General features: G+C 35.1%; 1 protein-coding gene and 1 pseudogene across 2 annotated transcripts in view; both read left to right on the top strand.

Annotated features, from left to right (window-relative positions):
* Nucleotides 1-1,286: 1,286 nt before the first annotated feature.
* On the top strand, nucleotides 1,287-2,144 carry LOC104658105 (annotated as a pseudogene). The gene has a single exon (XR_747382.2). The product of XR_747382.2 is annotated as a 40S ribosomal protein S4, X isoform-like (transcript).
* A 4,877-nt stretch (nucleotides 2,145-7,021) lies between these two features.
* The window catches only part of ASIC5 (acid sensing ion channel subunit family member 5), a 35,210-nt gene continuing 24,331 nt past the window's right edge, over nucleotides 7,022-17,900 (top strand). The window contains exons 1-2 of the mRNA XM_010358036.2: nucleotides 7,022-7,112; nucleotides 9,545-9,851. Coding sequence (XP_010356338.1) covers nucleotides 7,073-7,112; nucleotides 9,545-9,851 — 347 coding nt within the window. The 5' untranslated portion in view covers nucleotides 7,022-7,072. The remainder of the gene's footprint in view (nucleotides 7,113-9,544; nucleotides 9,852-17,900) is intronic.

The raw sequence follows: 17,900 nt of genomic DNA, 5'->3' as shown, positions 1-17,900 counted from the left end.
TTTTTCCTTTTCATCCAAGAAATTCCATTCCCCCTCACTATTCACAGTGTCTGTGTGCTTAACTTTTTCTGGTCCTGTGACAAGAACGCGTTTTTGTTTTTTACTTTTTGTTTTCTAAAACAGTGGGTGGAACCTGATGGGAGGTAATTGAATCATGGGAGTGAGTCTTTCCCATGCTGTTCTCATGATAGTGAATACGTCTCACAAGACCTGATGATTTTATAAAGGAGAGTTCCCCTGCACATGTCTTCTTGCCTGCTGTCATGTAAGATGGTACTTTGCTCCTCATTCACCTTCTGCCATGATTATGAGGCCTCCCTAGGCATGTGGAACTGTGTGTCAATTAAACCTCTTAAATTACCTAGTCTCAGGTATGTCTGTATTAGCAGTGTGAGAACAGACTAATACAATGAGTAAACTTATTTTAATTAGTCCTTCTAAAAAAGGTGCCAATTTGAAGAATTTCTTAAATGAGTAACCACAAAATTGGTTATAATGCATAAAATATTGAAATAATCCATGAGTCCACAAATACATTTGAAAACGTTTAAAAATTAGGAACATCAGAAGATGAAGTTCTTTTGTACAGATGAGTGCCAACAAATAAATATAGAATGCTAGAATTTGAAAAATCATCATTTTGAAATGCCATAAAAGTAATTATTTCAGACAGGATTCATTGATTTACTCTAATAACATGTGTGAAAGATTGGGAACAAAATACTCTAACCTGAAATAATTGCCTCTGTAGATTACTTGTTAGTTACAAAAAGGAAAAGTTTCATTTACAAAGTAGAAATTTTGCAGACACCTCCCTAATCAAGAGATCAAAGTTACTGTCACCAAATATAGGAGAACCTGAGATCACATGCTTCCTGATATGTATGTGCACTGTGAAGGATACAATATCGCCTATGTATTACTCCTACTGGAAACATTTGACCTGAACTTAATCATGAAGAAGAAAACAACTCTTATCTCAGGCATTTTGCAAAGCCTCTGAGATGGATTCTTTGAAAATAGCAATGTAATGACAAGACAAAAAAATAAAAAAATTAATTAATGTCTAGGGAACTTTTCTGGATTAAAGGAGCCTAAATAGACATGTAAACTAAATGTCAGCTATGATTCTTGATTGGGTTCTGGATTAGGAAAATTAAACATCATAAATTTAATTTGAGGAGGAATTTGGAAAATTTGAATATGAGCTGCACATTAAATAAAATGCTGTATAAAAGTTAAATTTTCGCAATTTCTACACGCACCAGAAAATGGAGGTCCTCTTTCCTTGCCTAACGCAGCCATGGCTCGTGGTCCTAAGAAGCATCTGAAGCGGGTAGCAGCTCCAAAGCGTTGGATGCTGGATAAATTGACCGGTGTGTTTGCTCCTTGTCCATCCACCGGTCCCCACAAGTTGAGAGAGTGTCTCCACCTCATCATTTTCCTAAGGAACAGACTTAAGTATGCCCTGACGGGAGATGAAGTAAAGAAGATTTGCATGCAGTGGTTCATTAAGATCAATGGCAAGGTCCGAACTGATATAACCTACCCTGCTGGATTCATGGATGTCATCAGCATTGACAAGACAGGAGAGAGTTTCCGTCTGATCTATGACACCAAGGGTCGCTTTGCTGTACATCGTATTACACCTGAGGAGGCCAAGTGCAAGTTATGCAAAGTGAGAAAGATCTTTGTGGGCACAAAAGGAATCCCTCATCTGGTGACTCATGATGCCCGCACCATCCGCTACCCTGATCCCCTCATCAAGGTGAATGATACCAATCAGATTGATTTGGAGACTGGCAAGATTACTGATTTCATCAAGTTCGACACTGGTAACCTGTGTATGGTGACTGGAGGTGCTAACCTGGGAAGAATTGGTGTGATCACCAACAGAGAGAGGCATCCTGGTTCTTGGTTGACGTGGTTCACGTGAAAGATGCCAATGGCAACAGCTTTGCCACTCGACTTTCCAACATTTTTGTTATTGGCAGGGGCAACAAACCATGGATTTCTCTTCCCCGAGGAAAGGGTATCCGCCTCACCATTGTTGAAGAGAGAGACAAAAGACTGGCGGCCAAACAGAGCAGTGGGTGAAATGGGTCCCTGGGTGCCATGTCAGACCTTTGTACATAATTAAAAATATTGTGGCAGGAAAAAAAAAAAAAGTTAAATTTTCTAAGTGAGATCACTGTATTGTATTTATGCAGTAGGATATCCTGCTTAAGAGATAGGAGGTTCATACGTTTAATAATGAAGATACAGCAAGTGTGGGAAAATGTTAAAAATCATTGAATTAAAGTAAAGTATATGTGGGTATTCCTTGTATAGTTTTTGTAACTTTGCCATAAGTTTGCACTTTTTTTTTTTTTTTTTTTTTTTTTGAGACGGAGTTTTGCTCTGTCACCCAGGATGGAGTGCAGTGGCACAATCTTGGCTCACTGCAACCTCCGCCTCCTGGGTTCAAGCAATTCTCCTGCCTCAGCCTCCCGAGTAGCTGGGATTACAGGTATGCATCACCACGCCTGGCTAATTTTTGTATTTTTAGTAGAGATGGGGTTTCACCATGTTGGTCAGGCTGGTCTGGAACTCCTGACCTTGTGATCCAACCACCTCAGTCTCCCAAAGTGCTGGGATTACAGGCATGAGCCACTGAGCCAGGCTAAGTTTGCACTTTTTAAAATAAAATGTTTTTAAAATTACAATAATTTTCATCATAATGCGTAATAAAAAAGGGCAAACTTCTTTTTTTGAATTTTTTTTTTTTTTTTTTTTTTTTTGAGGCAAGATCTTGCTCTGTCACTTAGACTGGAGTGCAGTGGTCTGATTCCAGCTCACTATAACCTCTGCCTCCTGGGTTCAAGTGATTCTCATGCCTCAGCCTCCCGAATAGCTGGGATTACAGGTGTGCACCACAAGGCCCAGCTAATTTTTGTATTTTTGGTAGAGACAGGGTTTCCCCATGTTGGCCAGGCTGGTCTCAAACTCCTGACCTCATGTTATCTGCCCACTTTGGCCTCCCAAAGTGCTCGGATTACAAGTGTGAGTTACCACACCCAGTCCAGGGACGAACTTACTCATTCAATGAGCAGCATATTTCTTTGCAGTTGGATAGATAAACAAACAAAACAGGCAAAAAGCCCTTCCTCTGTAGAACTTACATTCTTTCTCCTTATTTATGAGCTTCCTTTGTTAAATGGATGAGGGTGGGGAATGGTAAGAAGCATTGGATTTGATATTTTGTAGTCTCTCTCTTCACTACATGGAATTATTTCAGATGCATGAATTTGTTTGCTTTGAATATATATACCTTGGCTAATTTCTTCCACCTATAGCTCTATAAAAATATTGTAATATAAATGCTAACCAACAACACTTATGCATAGTCATAACAGAAAATGACCCTATTAGTTCTGTCTTTTGTATTATTATAGACCCAAAGCAGGACACCACTGAACCATTTATTACTTTAAAAACATTCTAAGCTGTGAGGTTGCTTTTGTTTTTCCTTCTGAGATTAAGAATAAAATATGTATTTCAGATGTTTAAAAAAGCATTCCTTAAATTATCTTTGTTTACAGGCCTTGTAGGCTGTATCTTGTTTGTCTAAATCTAAGATTAATTGTAGCATTATTAATGGTCATGTATCACCCCCAACAGAAAATAAAATATAAAATTTTAATTTAAAGCTAAATTTAAAAATAGTAGTCAAAGTTTTATTTATACCTTTAGATATATGCCAGTTTAACAGAATCAAAATTTATATTAAAATGCATAAGAATTTTTTTAAAATAGAATTAACAGGAAATATTTGACTAACACACATTTATGTATCTATATAACTGGTAACGGGTCAGAAAGAATATACTTCTCTAGACACTGCATATTGTTTTTAATGTTGCATAGGCTCTAATTTCAATTGCAAGGTCAGATAAAAGGTTGGTTGCATTGTTTTTCTATGCATGCTTTTTACGTTCATCCTTTGCATTTATTAACACTAATAGGTAGTTTTGTTGTTGTTGTTGTTGTTGATGCTACCTGTTCAGAGGTACTGGAAAACAGTTTTTCAGAACTCTCTAGATTTTCACTTGGTTTGTTTTTTTCATTTAATTACCTACCTTTATGTGTGTAAGTATTTGGGCGGTATGGGAGAGAGGAAGAAAATTTGAAATCTCTCTTTTCAAATTTTTTTTCTTATTACTTTTTTACAAGTCCCTCTCAATGAAAATCTACATCTGTCAAACACATTTGCTATTCAAAACAACTTTAGTGAGCAGATGAAATAGAAGGAAGGAAAGTGGGCACTTCCATATTTGTTTTCAATGAAATATCTTAGAAAGTTAAGAAACTTGAGGTCACAAAGGAGAAGCAAGGCATAACTCTGAAGAGGACACTGGGCTTGATTTCAAATAAGGGAAATGAGGGAAAATGGAAGGAGATTTCCTAACTCAACAGAGAAGATGGAATTTAAATTTACCAAAATCAGTAATAAGGTAGAAGTGAGAATAAAGTACTTTCAAAGCTAAATAGAGAAGGAGAAAAGTGTTTAGAAGCTCATTTTAAAGTAAAGGAGAGATGAGGAGTTACCAGATTTGTGTGAAAAAGAGCAGATACATTTATTGTTTTTAAATATCATAGAAGAGAGGAATAAATTTGAGCAAATAAGTTTAAGAAGAAGCTTTCTTTCCTTTTATTATTTGTTAATCACCAAGACAGTGGGGAAAATGTCTTTAGGACATGTCAGAGACCTTTATGGCAGCCCCTCTCATCACAGGCCCAGAGGCCTAGGAGAAAAAAATGGTTTTCTGGACCAGGACCAGGGTCCCCCTTCTATGTGCAGCCTAGGATCTTGGTGCCCTGTTTCCCAGTTGTTCCAGCCATGGCTAAAAGGGGCCAAGGTACAACTCAGAACCTGGCTTCAGGGGGTGTAAGCCCAAAGCCTTGGCAGCTTCCATGTGGTGTTGAGCCTGTAGGTGCACAGAAGTCAAGAATTGAGATTTGGGATCCTTCATCTAGATTTCAGATGATACATGGAAACATCTAGATGTTCAGGCAGAAGTTTGCTGCAGGGGCAGGGCCCTCATGGAGAACCTCTGCTAGGACAGTGCAGGAGGGAAATGTGGGGTTGGAGCCCCCACATAGAGTTGCCATGGGGGCACTCACTAGTGGAGCTGTGAGAAGTGGGCCACTGTTCTCTAGACCCCAGAATGTTAGCTCCATTAACACCTTGCACCATGCACCGGGAAAAGCAGCAGACACTCAATGTCAGCCCATGAAAGCAGCCAAGAGGGGACTGTACCCTGTAAAACCACAGGGGTGGAGCTGCCCAAGGCCATGGGAGTCCACCTCTTGCATCAGCATGACCTGGATATGAGACATGGAGTCAAAAGAGATCATTTTGCAACTTTAAGGTTTAATGACTGCCCTATTGGATTTTGGACTTGAATGGGCTTTGTAGCCCTTTGTTTTTGCTAATTTCTCTCATTTGGAAATGGGTGTATTTACCTAATACGTGTACCCCCTTGTATCTAGGAAGTAACTAACTTGCTTTTGATTTTACCCACTCATAGACAGAAGGGACTTGCCTTGTCTCAGGTAAGCCTTTGGACTGTGAAATTTTGAGTTAATGCTGAAATGAGTTAAGACAGGGCACTTTTGGGAAGGCATGATTTGTTTTGAACAATGTGAGGACATGAGTTTTGGCAGGGGCTAGGGGCAGAATGAAATGTTTTGGTTGTGTCCCCACCCAAATTCCATCTTTAGTTATAGCTTCCATAATGCCCATGTTCTGTGGGAGGGACCCTGTGGATGTTAATTGAATCATGGGGGCAGATCTTTCCCATGCTGTTCTCATGATAGTGAAAAAGTCTCACGAGATCTGATAGTTTTATGAGGGGAGGTTCCCCTACACAAGCTCTCTTGCCTGCCACCATGTTAGACCTAACTTGGCTCCTCTTTCACCTTCCACCATGACTGTGCAGTCTTCCCGGCTATGTGAAACTGTGAGTCAATTAAACCTCTTTCTAAATTACCCAGTTTTGAGTATGTCTTTATCAGCAGTGTGAGAACAGACTAATACATAATTTAACCCCAAAGAAGAGTTCTTTAATGGAGAAATTCATATATCGTGAAATTGATCCTATTCCTGAAATCTTTACTGTGATGACTGAGGACCTCTAGCCAGATTCCTTACTTACATCACTTGGAATTAGTTGGCCTCCATATAAGACTAGTTTGAACTGATAGTGCTGAGTTTACAAGTTTTCAAATATATGCAAAATATACATAACCATATTAATGATTAATTGTGACATGCTTATAAAATGGTGACTCTAACAAGCTCTATTAGGTAGAGATACATGCAATCACTGACTTCTGTCAAGAGATGGTGTCATTTATGCACAATAAGGCACATTTTTCAGTTTATTATTCAATATAATAAATTCTAACAATTTTCCAGAAGTGCTCATATAAAAAATAATTAGCCTTTATGTTTTAGTAAGTTGTTGTTTTCAGTCATCATTGCTTCCTGAGAGGTATTTTTTGGTGTTTTATTTTGTCATATTTATTGGCTATTATTCCTGTTAGAAAGAGCCTCTGATACTAAGAAAGAAACATCAACAAGAGAAGACATCTTTCCCATAAAAAAATTTGTTCCAGCTGTATTTTGATTTGAAGTTGAATATAGACAAAGGTAAAAAGAAAAGCTAAGAAGACGTTCCCAGGTGAGGCATTGGAGTTTCAACTAGTCTGGTCAGGGGCCACTGTTAAACTACAGATATTTGATAGGAATTGTCCCTTTAACTGTGAGAAAATGGTTTCCTAATGATACTTTTTGCCTTTTACTCTGGGTTAGCTTCTCATCAGTTCGTAAATGCCCATACCTGGTTCTGTCAACATTTTTGGTTCATATTATGTGCTTTATGAGGCCAAACATAGCAACACAAACATTTAAATTGCTTCCATGTTTTACAACCTCAACTGCTGTATTTTATATAAAGGCCACAAAATGAATACTGCTATTGATGAAAATTGGGTTACCCTGAGGACTCTTGCTTAACTGAAATCACAAATGGAGCAGACAGAAAAATCAAAAGTGTATGCTGAGAACGGTGAGTAAGGAGTGAACTCCTCAGAGCAGTAATAATTTTCATTTCCAGAGGCCAGAAGTAAGAAAAGAGGGATTTTTTTTCTCCATTGGGAAATTTTATTTCCAATGTTACTTGAACACAATACAACTAATATAAATAAAAAAAATGAATAGTTTGTTACTTAGAAAAAAAGTTATTTGTATGAGGGACTCAAAAATAGTTTTAAAATATTACTATATGCTAGAATCTGATTTTATTTGTTTTGTTTTGTTTCTTTTGGTTTCTATTTATCGTGGGCCTGCAGGTTTTATTTTTAAAATGTAACAAAACTTATTTGATATTCCTCAGAATGCTCCTATGTTGATCAGCACTCAATGCAAGCTCTACTTGTCATAATTACACTGTATATACTTCAGTCAGGAAAGTAAGAAGTTTCTGCTTTGCAAACTAGTGGACCATTTATTAAACCAATTTTAATCTTCCTGACAGTCATACATTCACCTAAAACAATACTAATAATAAAACTCTATTAAAACACTAGAAAATAGCTGGTATTTCTCTAGAAAGGCCAAACCAATTGTCAAGGATTAGATCTATATTAAATGGGCTGATTTTTGATAGGACTTGAAAGTTAAATGTTTTTGAGTAATGCTTGCAACTAGTCATACTTTGTCAGTAGCTAGTTACTAGATTAGTCTTCCCCTTCTAGTAGCTTTGATCCCTATTGTAGGAAGGGTACAAGTTATCCAGAGACTGTTGTTCTTTTATCAGAGTAAATACTTCACATATGTTTGCAAGTCATGACTAAAGAATACACAAAAGAGCATATTTAAATATATTTTGCTAATTAGTAACAATAACTTTTTTCTTGTTTCTGATTTTTCTCTGGGATTATGCCGGCTAGTTGATACATGTTCATTAATTTTATACTAAAAACAACATTAATGAGGGTGCTATTCTAAGATTTTAGTCCAACTTCAAGCTAATTATATTAATACAAGCTCTCCTGCTTAGTGACTAATAATCATAATTTGTAAAATAATGATATAATTTGTAAGTGAATGAAATGAGCTCCCTTAGAAAATGTTAATAGACACCTTTTTATAGCATATGTCCTATAACTGAATAAAAAGTTTAGCTACTTGATTGGTTATTTATGTTGTATTAAATAATGATTTAATAATAAATGGAGCTTTAAACTTCTTGTAAGTAAATTAATGCTGGATGGTTGAATACCTATATTCCAAAAGTATTATTTTGGGCAAAGCATATAAAAGTTAATTCACCTAACTATGAACATATATAAAGCCATTAAGAACTAATTTTTTAAGACACTTTTAAAGTTTTTTAAAATACTTGAATATTTTGCTATTTACTACATCACCACTAAATTAGCAGAATGATAAAAATAGCTAATACCCTTGAGTACTTATTATGATCTAGATAATGTGCTTAGCTCTCTCCAGGTATTATCATATTTAATACAACAAACTCATAAGGCAGATACCATTGCTGCCATTTGACAGAAAAGGTATAAGACTAAGAAACTTGGCCAAAGTTGTGCAGGTTATAAGAGGCGAGGAATGGGCTGGAAGCCTGATCTTCCACTGCGAAGCCCATCTCATGCTCTTACCTGTATTGCACCTTTCCCTCAACAGAGGGATTCTTTGCCTCTTCTCCTATGAAAAAATGGAAAGAAATTTAACCAAAAGAAAATTTTCAACATATCATATATTGCCAAAAAAATGTAGTGTTACCTTCCCTGGTTCTTACCAATGAATATCAATAAATATTATTGATTGATTCCTGATAGACTTGAAAGGATGAATTCATTCCCTGAAGAGGTAGAAAATAGATTACTAAACTAACACTACAACTGAACACTGAACATTCTGACTAAACAACCAACAAAAAATAAAATAGTTGTACATTAAAGAATACAAGAATGAAAGCTACATTTACCATAAATTATACCATCATAGGACAAACATTAGTTAAGAACAGACTACTTTTAGCCATACTTATGACTCTCAGAGGAATAAGCCTGATTTTGTTCATGACTTCCAAAGGACTTTCAAAGAGAAAGAACATTTAAAAAATAAGAATTAATATTTAAAGTTTATGAGTTGTTGTAACCAACCCCTTGAAGATGGATTGGTTTTAAAGCTAGAAGTCACCTATTAATACCATACCACTAATACATTTGCATTAATAATAGCCATTCTATGAATAGCATTAGCATCTTCTCAATAAACTCATGTAGTCAACACTTATACTTCTTGATTCCTGAATAAATCATACGACAAAAGATGAATTTTTAGTTTCTATGAATTACACATAAAAGAGTCACCTCTTTAATTTATGTGAGTTGTGTTTTTTTTACAGATAGCATTAAGGTTTCCTAACTAATTACTTTTTTTTTTGTTTAATCATTTTATGGGCAAAACCTTAAGGACTCTTAGAAAAGATAAAGCTTTGCCTTTCAAAGAAACCACTGCTATCTCCCACTGAACGAAAGAAGTTTCACCATGACTTTGCCATCTCCACTTCCTTTCATGGGATACACAATATTGTTCAGAACCAGAGCAAAATTCGCAAGGTGCTCTGGTTGGTGGTGGTTCTGGGCTCAGTCTCACTCGTGACATGGCAGATCTACAGTCGCTTGCTCAACTACTTCACATGGCCAACCACAACGTCCATTGAGGTTCAGTATGTGGAAAAGATGGAGTTCCCAGCTGTGACATTTTGTAATTTGAACAGGTAAACTTAGTTTTTAAAAAATAATTAGTTCCTATAAACTTGCTAGTGTAATCTTTCTTGGATGACTGACAAAGAGTTTTCTCATGTGGAAATTATCATATGTAAAACCACTGAAGTTCTTAAATTGCACTTAAAAGCACAAATTCAAGGGAGCAAAGAATTCACTAATTTCTTCTTTCACTTATTTTCCTTATTTTCTTCCTTCCCTCCACAATCATATTCTAGGTAACATCCCAAATCCTATCATTAAATAGATGTAAAAGAGATGGGAGTTTCACTATATTGCCCAGACTATTCTCAAACTCCTAGGCTGAAGTGATCCACCTGCCTCAGCCTCCCAAAGTGCTGAACTTATAGATGTGAGCCACTGCGTCCAGCCCAATGTAAAAGTCTTGATCTCTGCATGTTAGAAGTTAATTCATTGGCAGAAAAGAGAAATATCAACAATCACAGTGCAATATGGTAACTGCGCAATAAAATAAAACAATGTGCAAGGGCTCTGAAATCCCACAGAACAGATTAATAGTCTCCATCGTGGGTGTTATGGAAATCTGGGTTTTAAAAGGTGACTAGAGCTTTCTAAGTGGAGATGAAGAAGAACTGGAAGAGGGAACTACTTTGCAAACACATAAAGATATAAGATGTTCTGATGTACATATGATGAGCTATTTAATGTAGTAGAAGCAAGGCCAACTCCATGGGTCTGTGATCAGTGCAGCTGCAAAGAGCCCTGAGCTTAGAAGAGGGTTACACTTGATTCAATGCTCTACTGTCACTGTCTTGAGTCCTTGACTGCAACCTATTCCAGAAAACTGCAGTCTATTGACTGTACACCAAATCTGCTGAGAGGAGGGCAACTTTCCACCACTAGGCTTCCAGGCAATGCTTTGTAATTGCCTGTGGTGAAGCCTGAAATATCACACATAGGATTTTTGCCTGAGAAAGGAGGGCTTCTTAAGACCCACCACTTAGTTATTAGGGAAGTCACTCAGCCTTCTTAGTGTCAATTTTTATATTTATAAAACAAGATAATATCATCTACTTCACATATTTGTTGTTACATTAGATAAGGCAATAAGTACTCCATTGTGTTTCATTCCTGGGGACTTCTAGAACTGGTGCTCAATATACAGTAGATGTTACAGCTTGTTTGTATGATTGTCAATGTTTCAAGAACTCAAGATACATGTCCAGGTCCTAACAAGTCAAAACAAATCAATCTCTTCCCCCCAAAAATGATTTTCAATACTATTGCCTCATACTATTTTAAGTAGCATGTGTTCTAAAAAAAAACAAAGATTGGTTGCTGTTATTCTTGACTGAATGAAAATGTAGATATTACTTCCAGAATGACAAAGTAAGGAAGTCCATAAATTCTATGCCCTACAAAACCAACCACAACTGGTGAAAAAATATTTATCTTAAAAGGCAAACTTTTCTTTTAAAAAAGAAACATTTCAATAGTATCTCCTCAAATTCAAGTCTACTGGAACCTCAGAATAATCATATTTAAAAATTGGGTCATTACAAATATGATTAGATAAGTTGAGGTTATACCGCATTAGGGTGAGCTCTAAATCCAATGACTGAAGTTCTTACAGGCAGAGGAGAGAACACACAGAGATACAGCAGGGAAAAGTCATGTGAAATAGAAGCAGAGATTGATATAGTTTTGCCACAAGTCAAGGTATATTTAGGAAAAAAGGCATAAGACAGAGAAAACAAAAAGTAAAATGGCAGATGCAAATCTAACTATATTACTAATGAAATTAAATTAGAATGGATTAGACAATCCAACAGAAAGGCAGAGGTTATCAGAATGGACTTTTTTTAGAAAGATCCCGCTATATGCTGTGTACAGGAGAGACAATTCAGATTTGAAGATGAAAATGGGTTAAAAGTATAATAATGGAAAAAGTATGTCAACCATGAGAAAGCTAGAGTAGATATCCTTATCTCAGACAAAATAGACTTTAAAGTAATATATGTTACTTGATATAAAAAATTGTCATTTTATGTTGAATACATGATCAATCTATCAGGAGACATAAGTTAACCTATATAGTTAGATTTTTCAATACCCCACTTTTAGTAATCAATAGAACAATTTGACAGAGAATAAACAAGGAAACAGAAGACATAGAAGACTTGAACATCCTTATAAATCTACTAGACTTTGCAAACATCCTTAGAACAATTTACTCAACAATAGCAAAATATGCATTCTTCCCATGTGCACGTGGCACATTCTCTTAGAATAGACCAGACCATATACAAGGCCATGTACAGGGTAAAATAGGTTGAAAAGATTTTAAAGTATTCAAATATGTTTATCAATCACAATATAATACAATTAGAGGTCAAGAATCAAAATAAATTTGGGATATTCACAAATATGTAAATATTAAAGAATACACACCTAAATAACAAAGAAATCAAAGAAGAAATCACAAAGAAAATTAGAAAATACTTTGAGATGAATGAAAATGAAGACACAACATACCAAACTAATGGGATGCAGCTAAAACAGTGCTTATAGGGAAAGTTGTAACTGAAAACAGCTAAATTAAAATAAAAAGATGTCTAAAAATATTTAATAGCCTATGATCTAAGTACTTTCATAATTTTTAGTATGAAAACCTAATCCATTTTGCATAGCTCAAATCTCAAATCAATGATTATAGCTTTTGTGTTAGACGACAATGGAAAAAATTATTGTTCCTAGCTCAGTTAGATATAAGTATCCAGACCAACAAAAAAAGATCTAATATTTTAGAGGTTATAATGATAGAACAGGAAAATTCTTAATTATAGGAAAATTATTCTTCCTTAGGGAACAAAAAACTAAAACAACATCAGTTTACAGGCATTAAAGATATCTCCAACTCCCAAAGTACAATTTTACAGAAAGATAATTCAGATTCCCACTTTAAACATTATACTCAGCATTGCTCAGCAATGCTGAAATCTATAATTTCAGTTCTCAGAGGCAATGGTCTTCAAACATTTTAGTTAATGTGCTATATTAAAAAATTTGAAAAACTGTGTATTTAACTTGCATATGCACTTGCATATGTCTACATTTTTAGCCATAACCCTAAATAATTTATTCATTATTTTTAGGAGATGAAAAATATTGTATTTTGTATCAAATTATATTATCAGAAATATAAGTATTATATATCATTATATTTATGAGATAAAATAGGATAAGGATTTACTGTAATAGGAATAAACATTTCATGTATTTTCATAAGATTTTAACTACTTTATTGACTAAAATACACCAGTAGAAATTATTTACAATTTTTATCTGTGGATTATATTAAAATAACCCCAAATCTGGAAGTCTTAACAAATAGTCTAGTTACATTAAAAATAACAACTTTCATTATTCTACTTAAGACTCTGTCAATTTAGTCTTAAGCAAGGGTCAAATACCCTGTGTCTAATGCAGAGCTTCACCCTGGCTGCAAATATGTGTATGACAGGCCAAGACCAGATTTTAGGAGCTTCGATTAATTCTTAAAGGAGTCTTTCCCTGAAGCAAAAATACAATTTGTATGTCCACATTAGGAACCCTGAGATTGTTACACACCAGTATGCGCATTCTATGTTAAGATTTCTGATGAGTGACAGGTTAACACATTTTATACATGGGAGAAGAACCACTGTAAAAAGAGGATGGGAACTTTTATTTCCTTAAAATTCTCTGTGCAGGAGAACACTCAGACATATGCACATTCTAGTTTGAAGGCCATTGTTCTAAGTTGCATAGTCTCTAATTCTATTGAAAAAAAAGTAAAGCTTAACACTGCAATTTACTTAGAGTTTACCAAGTTAGAAACTGGAAAAGTCTGCTGATAGAGCCCAATTTCTATGCTTTTTTTGTTAAACCACCTTGTGAGTAGAAAATGGACACCTGAGATGAGGAAATTGACAAATGACTTTGGATTATCAGAAAGGATTTACTTTTCACAATGGGTACCAGGAGCCTGTACCAAGTGTGTGTCAGAGATCACTTTATAATACACTTCCCTCCTCTATGTGACAAAATCATTTTTGGTAATAGTCATGAAATCAAACAAATAATGAAAGTGACCTATGTATATTCAAGTCAATAAAAATGTTAAAAAATACAATAATACAAAAATAAGAAAAAGTAATGCATTAATACTTTTTGGACACTGACATATATATATATATATTTTAAAAAATAGGTTTTAAAATCTGTTCCAGTTATGAAAGTAAAATAAAATCTCAGGACCCCCAACTCACTATGTCAAAGGGAAAAGTTAAGCTTGGGAACTGCGTCACACACAACCGCTTTCCATTTTATTCCTAAACAGATAACCACAAAGATAGAAGGCCCATACCTTCTCAGGGGCCCTCTATTACAATTTTCTCACAGGAAATATCCTGTGGGTCCCAAGATCCTTATCATAAAATGAAATTGTACTGAATTTCACCCTGAGAATATAAATCAACAGCTTATCTTCACAGGTACAAGACAAAGATAGAACTAGAAGTCATCCCTCTACTCACCTGAGGCAAATGCATATTTGACTTCTTCCTCTACTCTATGTTTATTTTATCCTATATAAAAATGAAGATTCACTGAGCACCAGACAAATATATAGTTGACTATTCCACTACCCACTCCTTTCACAGGTAAAATGTAAATTCAGTGAAATTGATCAAAGCTTCAAAAGAATGCAACTGCTTGCCTCCATTATCTACTTTCCCCTTTTTGTTCTTACCTTTTTCCCCTACTGCCCACTCTTTCCACTTTAAATATTGTGTCCCCAAATCCTGTTTGGAAAAATCATGGATCACAGATATTTCTGTGATTTTTTCTTTTCCCCAGGCTCATCCTCAAACTTGGCAAAATAAACCTCTAAAATGATTGGGGCTCCCCTCAGATATTTTCTTTAGTTTTACACAGAAATGAATAATAGCATTGCATTTCCATTTTTTAGCCTTTCTTTATAAATATTTGTCAATGATTTCATCAAAATTAATTTTATCCATGTATTCATGTTCCATAGCACAGCCATATTAATCTAGTTTTACTTGTAGTTGATTAAAGAATACTTATTAATTTTAATTTTGAAAAGTTTCTTTCACACGAAGCAATGGTTATACAGAAAGGCAAACTCCTAAGAACAAAATTGGCAGAAATTAATAAAAAGTCACATTTCACAAAAAATTCCAGAAATTTTAATAATATTTGTGACTTGGTTCTTTGGTATCAGTTCTAGTGCTTTTCAAATGTCTTTGTGTCTGAAATTTTCACTAAAATATGTTTATCACAAAATTCATCAAAAATTTCTATTCCTTTGGTAAAAACTTCAGAATTTTATTTTCTTCCACTAAAATCAGAAATAATAATTGGATGTAGTGACTACTGATGCTATTTGATCCATTGTTTATGAGAACTCATGTACTGGGTCTTCATGTTTATAATCACTGTGATTCTTTGTGAAAAAATTGCTCAAGGATTTTTAACCAAAAGTAAAATCATTGCTTCTCATACAAATATAAAGATATATCAAAGGTTTCATTAGTTAATCAGAGAAAGGTAAGATGTTAAAATTTGCTCAAAGAAGAATACAAAAGGCAGACATTGTTCCTCATTTTCCTTCTCCATAAAATTAACTGTAAAATGTACAGAAATGGGTCTGTTTTGGCAGGACTCAAATAAGACCTGAGTCAGGCATCAACTTGGATTTTAGATGAAACTTAATCATTTGGGTCACATAATTTGGGGAAGTACATTTAGAACCATTGATATACATGAGAAGGACAGATTTAATAACTGGTTACCAGATGTTAAATTGTTCAAACAAATTAAGATACTTTTAGTGTTATTTTCTTCTACTAGGCTCTTTACCAGTTGTGTTAAACTAAAGAGTAAAGCAAATTCTAGCTAAGCAAGGTTTTTGAAAGGAAAGCTTGGAAGAGTTTTAAAGTTCAAATTAAAATTGAAAATAAGCCAGATGCAGTGACTAATGCCTATAATCCCAGCACTTTGGGAGGCCAAGGTAGGCGGATTGCTTGAGCTCAGGAGTTTGAGACCAGACTGGGCAACATGATAAAACTCTGTCTCTAAAAAAAAAATACAAAAATTAGCTGGGCATGGTGGTGCACACCTGTAGTCCCAACTACATGGGGGGCTGAAGTGGGAGGATTGTTTGAGCCCAGAAGGTCGAGGCTACAATGAACCATGTTCATGCCTCTGCACTACAGCCTGGGCAACAAATTGAGACCTTGTCTCAAGAAATAAAACAAAATTGAAAATAAACTCAGTGCAAAACATTTTTGTTTTATGCAAAACAATATTTCTCACAAAAAAATTTTCTTCCTTGGCTTAATATGGTTAGGCTTTATTTATTAAATTTAATTAATCTATATAAATTACTCTCATGGTCTCAAATATTAGTATAATAAAAAACCTTAAAAATATTTTAAGATGTCCTCCTATTTAACCTTTTGGTTGATTGTATTCATTCCTCCTATACGTATAGTAATTTCTTTACTTCTCTGCATAATGATTTTGAATATAATCCAATGAATATGTGGCAGGGAGTGCTGGCTCTGACTGTGCAGGATTTCACAGTTGTAGGGCTTTGGAGCAGATTGCTGGGAACCTGTCCATCACTGGGAGTTGGAAACATGTAGTAGCTTGGAGGTCTATCTCTCAATACAGGGTTTACACCATCCTTCTGCCAAAATCTGTTGCTGATGTAAACTCTTAATTCCTTAATGATCCAAGAAATACTTTTGACCAAGAAAAGCAAGGTTATTAGATGTACTGTAGTTAGACAGACCACCACCATGACAGACGACCTTGGAATCAGGAAGTCTGAGGAGGATATTTACAGAGTTTTAGGACCTGGGGTAGCTTTGCAAGGATCAGAGCCAGTTTAGTAAGCTACAATATTAGATATTGACTATGGAAACAGTTTTTCATCACTTAAAGAGTATGTAATGTTGGCTTGAGGTTGTTTCTCCATTTTTGTGTTTTGTGTATGCCCTACCTTGACTGAGAAAGGATTCAATATAGCCTGAATTTGAAAGAAAAATTATATGTATATATTGTGGGGGTCATGGGTGTTGGTCCCCTAAAGATATGCTGAAAAATCAGTGACATGAGGCAGATTGATTAACAGAAGAAAAGGCTTACAATGATATTTAATGTGTATACACATGAGCCTTCAGAATAAAGCCCAACATCCCAACCAGATACAGAGGCTTATTTATCATCATGACATTACAGAAAGGATGTGGGCTCAGAACATTACTGAAAGCGGGTTTTAACAGCAAGACAGGTTATACAGGTTATAGTAGGGAGAAAGGAAGAGGCTTGCCTAGCAAAGGTGACCTTGTTGTATAGATGATGACTTCTTCAGAGAGACAAGATGGCAAATGTTTCTTTTTAGACTTTTAAAGGTGTCAGAATCTCAATATCTCCTATACCTAGCAAATGCCTAGCAAGAGGAGGCCTGGCTGCATTAATGGACGTTTTCTACAGATGCAAACTTTCCACATAAAAGACAGCTTTGCAAGGTCACTTCCGTTAGCTGACCCTGTAGCAGCCATTTCAAAATATGTCAAAAAATATATTTTAGAGTAAATATTTTTATTTTCTTCTCTCTTTATATGTACTTATATACACACATATATATATTTATATATTAAATAAGATATATAATATAAAGGAAAATAGAAATAAAATCTGGGATACAAGAGAGGTTCAGGTATAACATACAAACCACATACCCCATATACTTACCAAGAGTGGAATATACATTCTGTTCTATGCTTTTAGCAGTCAATTTAAAGAGAGAACATTTGTTCAGTTTCAAAATTTATAATATCCAAAATATGAAAGTCCTGATCATGTGTGTAAAGGAATGGAAGGCATGCAAATAAAGAACCATATGGAATGCAAAACAAAATTGCCCCACAAGATAAGAGAATTGGAAAGTGATACAGTTGTTAAGTTAAATAGATTACTTCTGCTTTGGTGGCCAGAATGAATCATTT

Source organism: Rhinopithecus roxellana, chromosome 2, assembly GCF_007565055.1.
Source record: "Rhinopithecus roxellana isolate Shanxi Qingling chromosome 2, ASM756505v1, whole genome shotgun sequence".
In the NCBI taxonomy this organism is placed as follows: domain Eukaryota; kingdom Metazoa; phylum Chordata; class Mammalia; order Primates; family Cercopithecidae; genus Rhinopithecus; species Rhinopithecus roxellana.
Note: the sequence above shows the minus strand (reverse complement) of the source record. Positions and strands in the feature narration are given on the sequence as shown.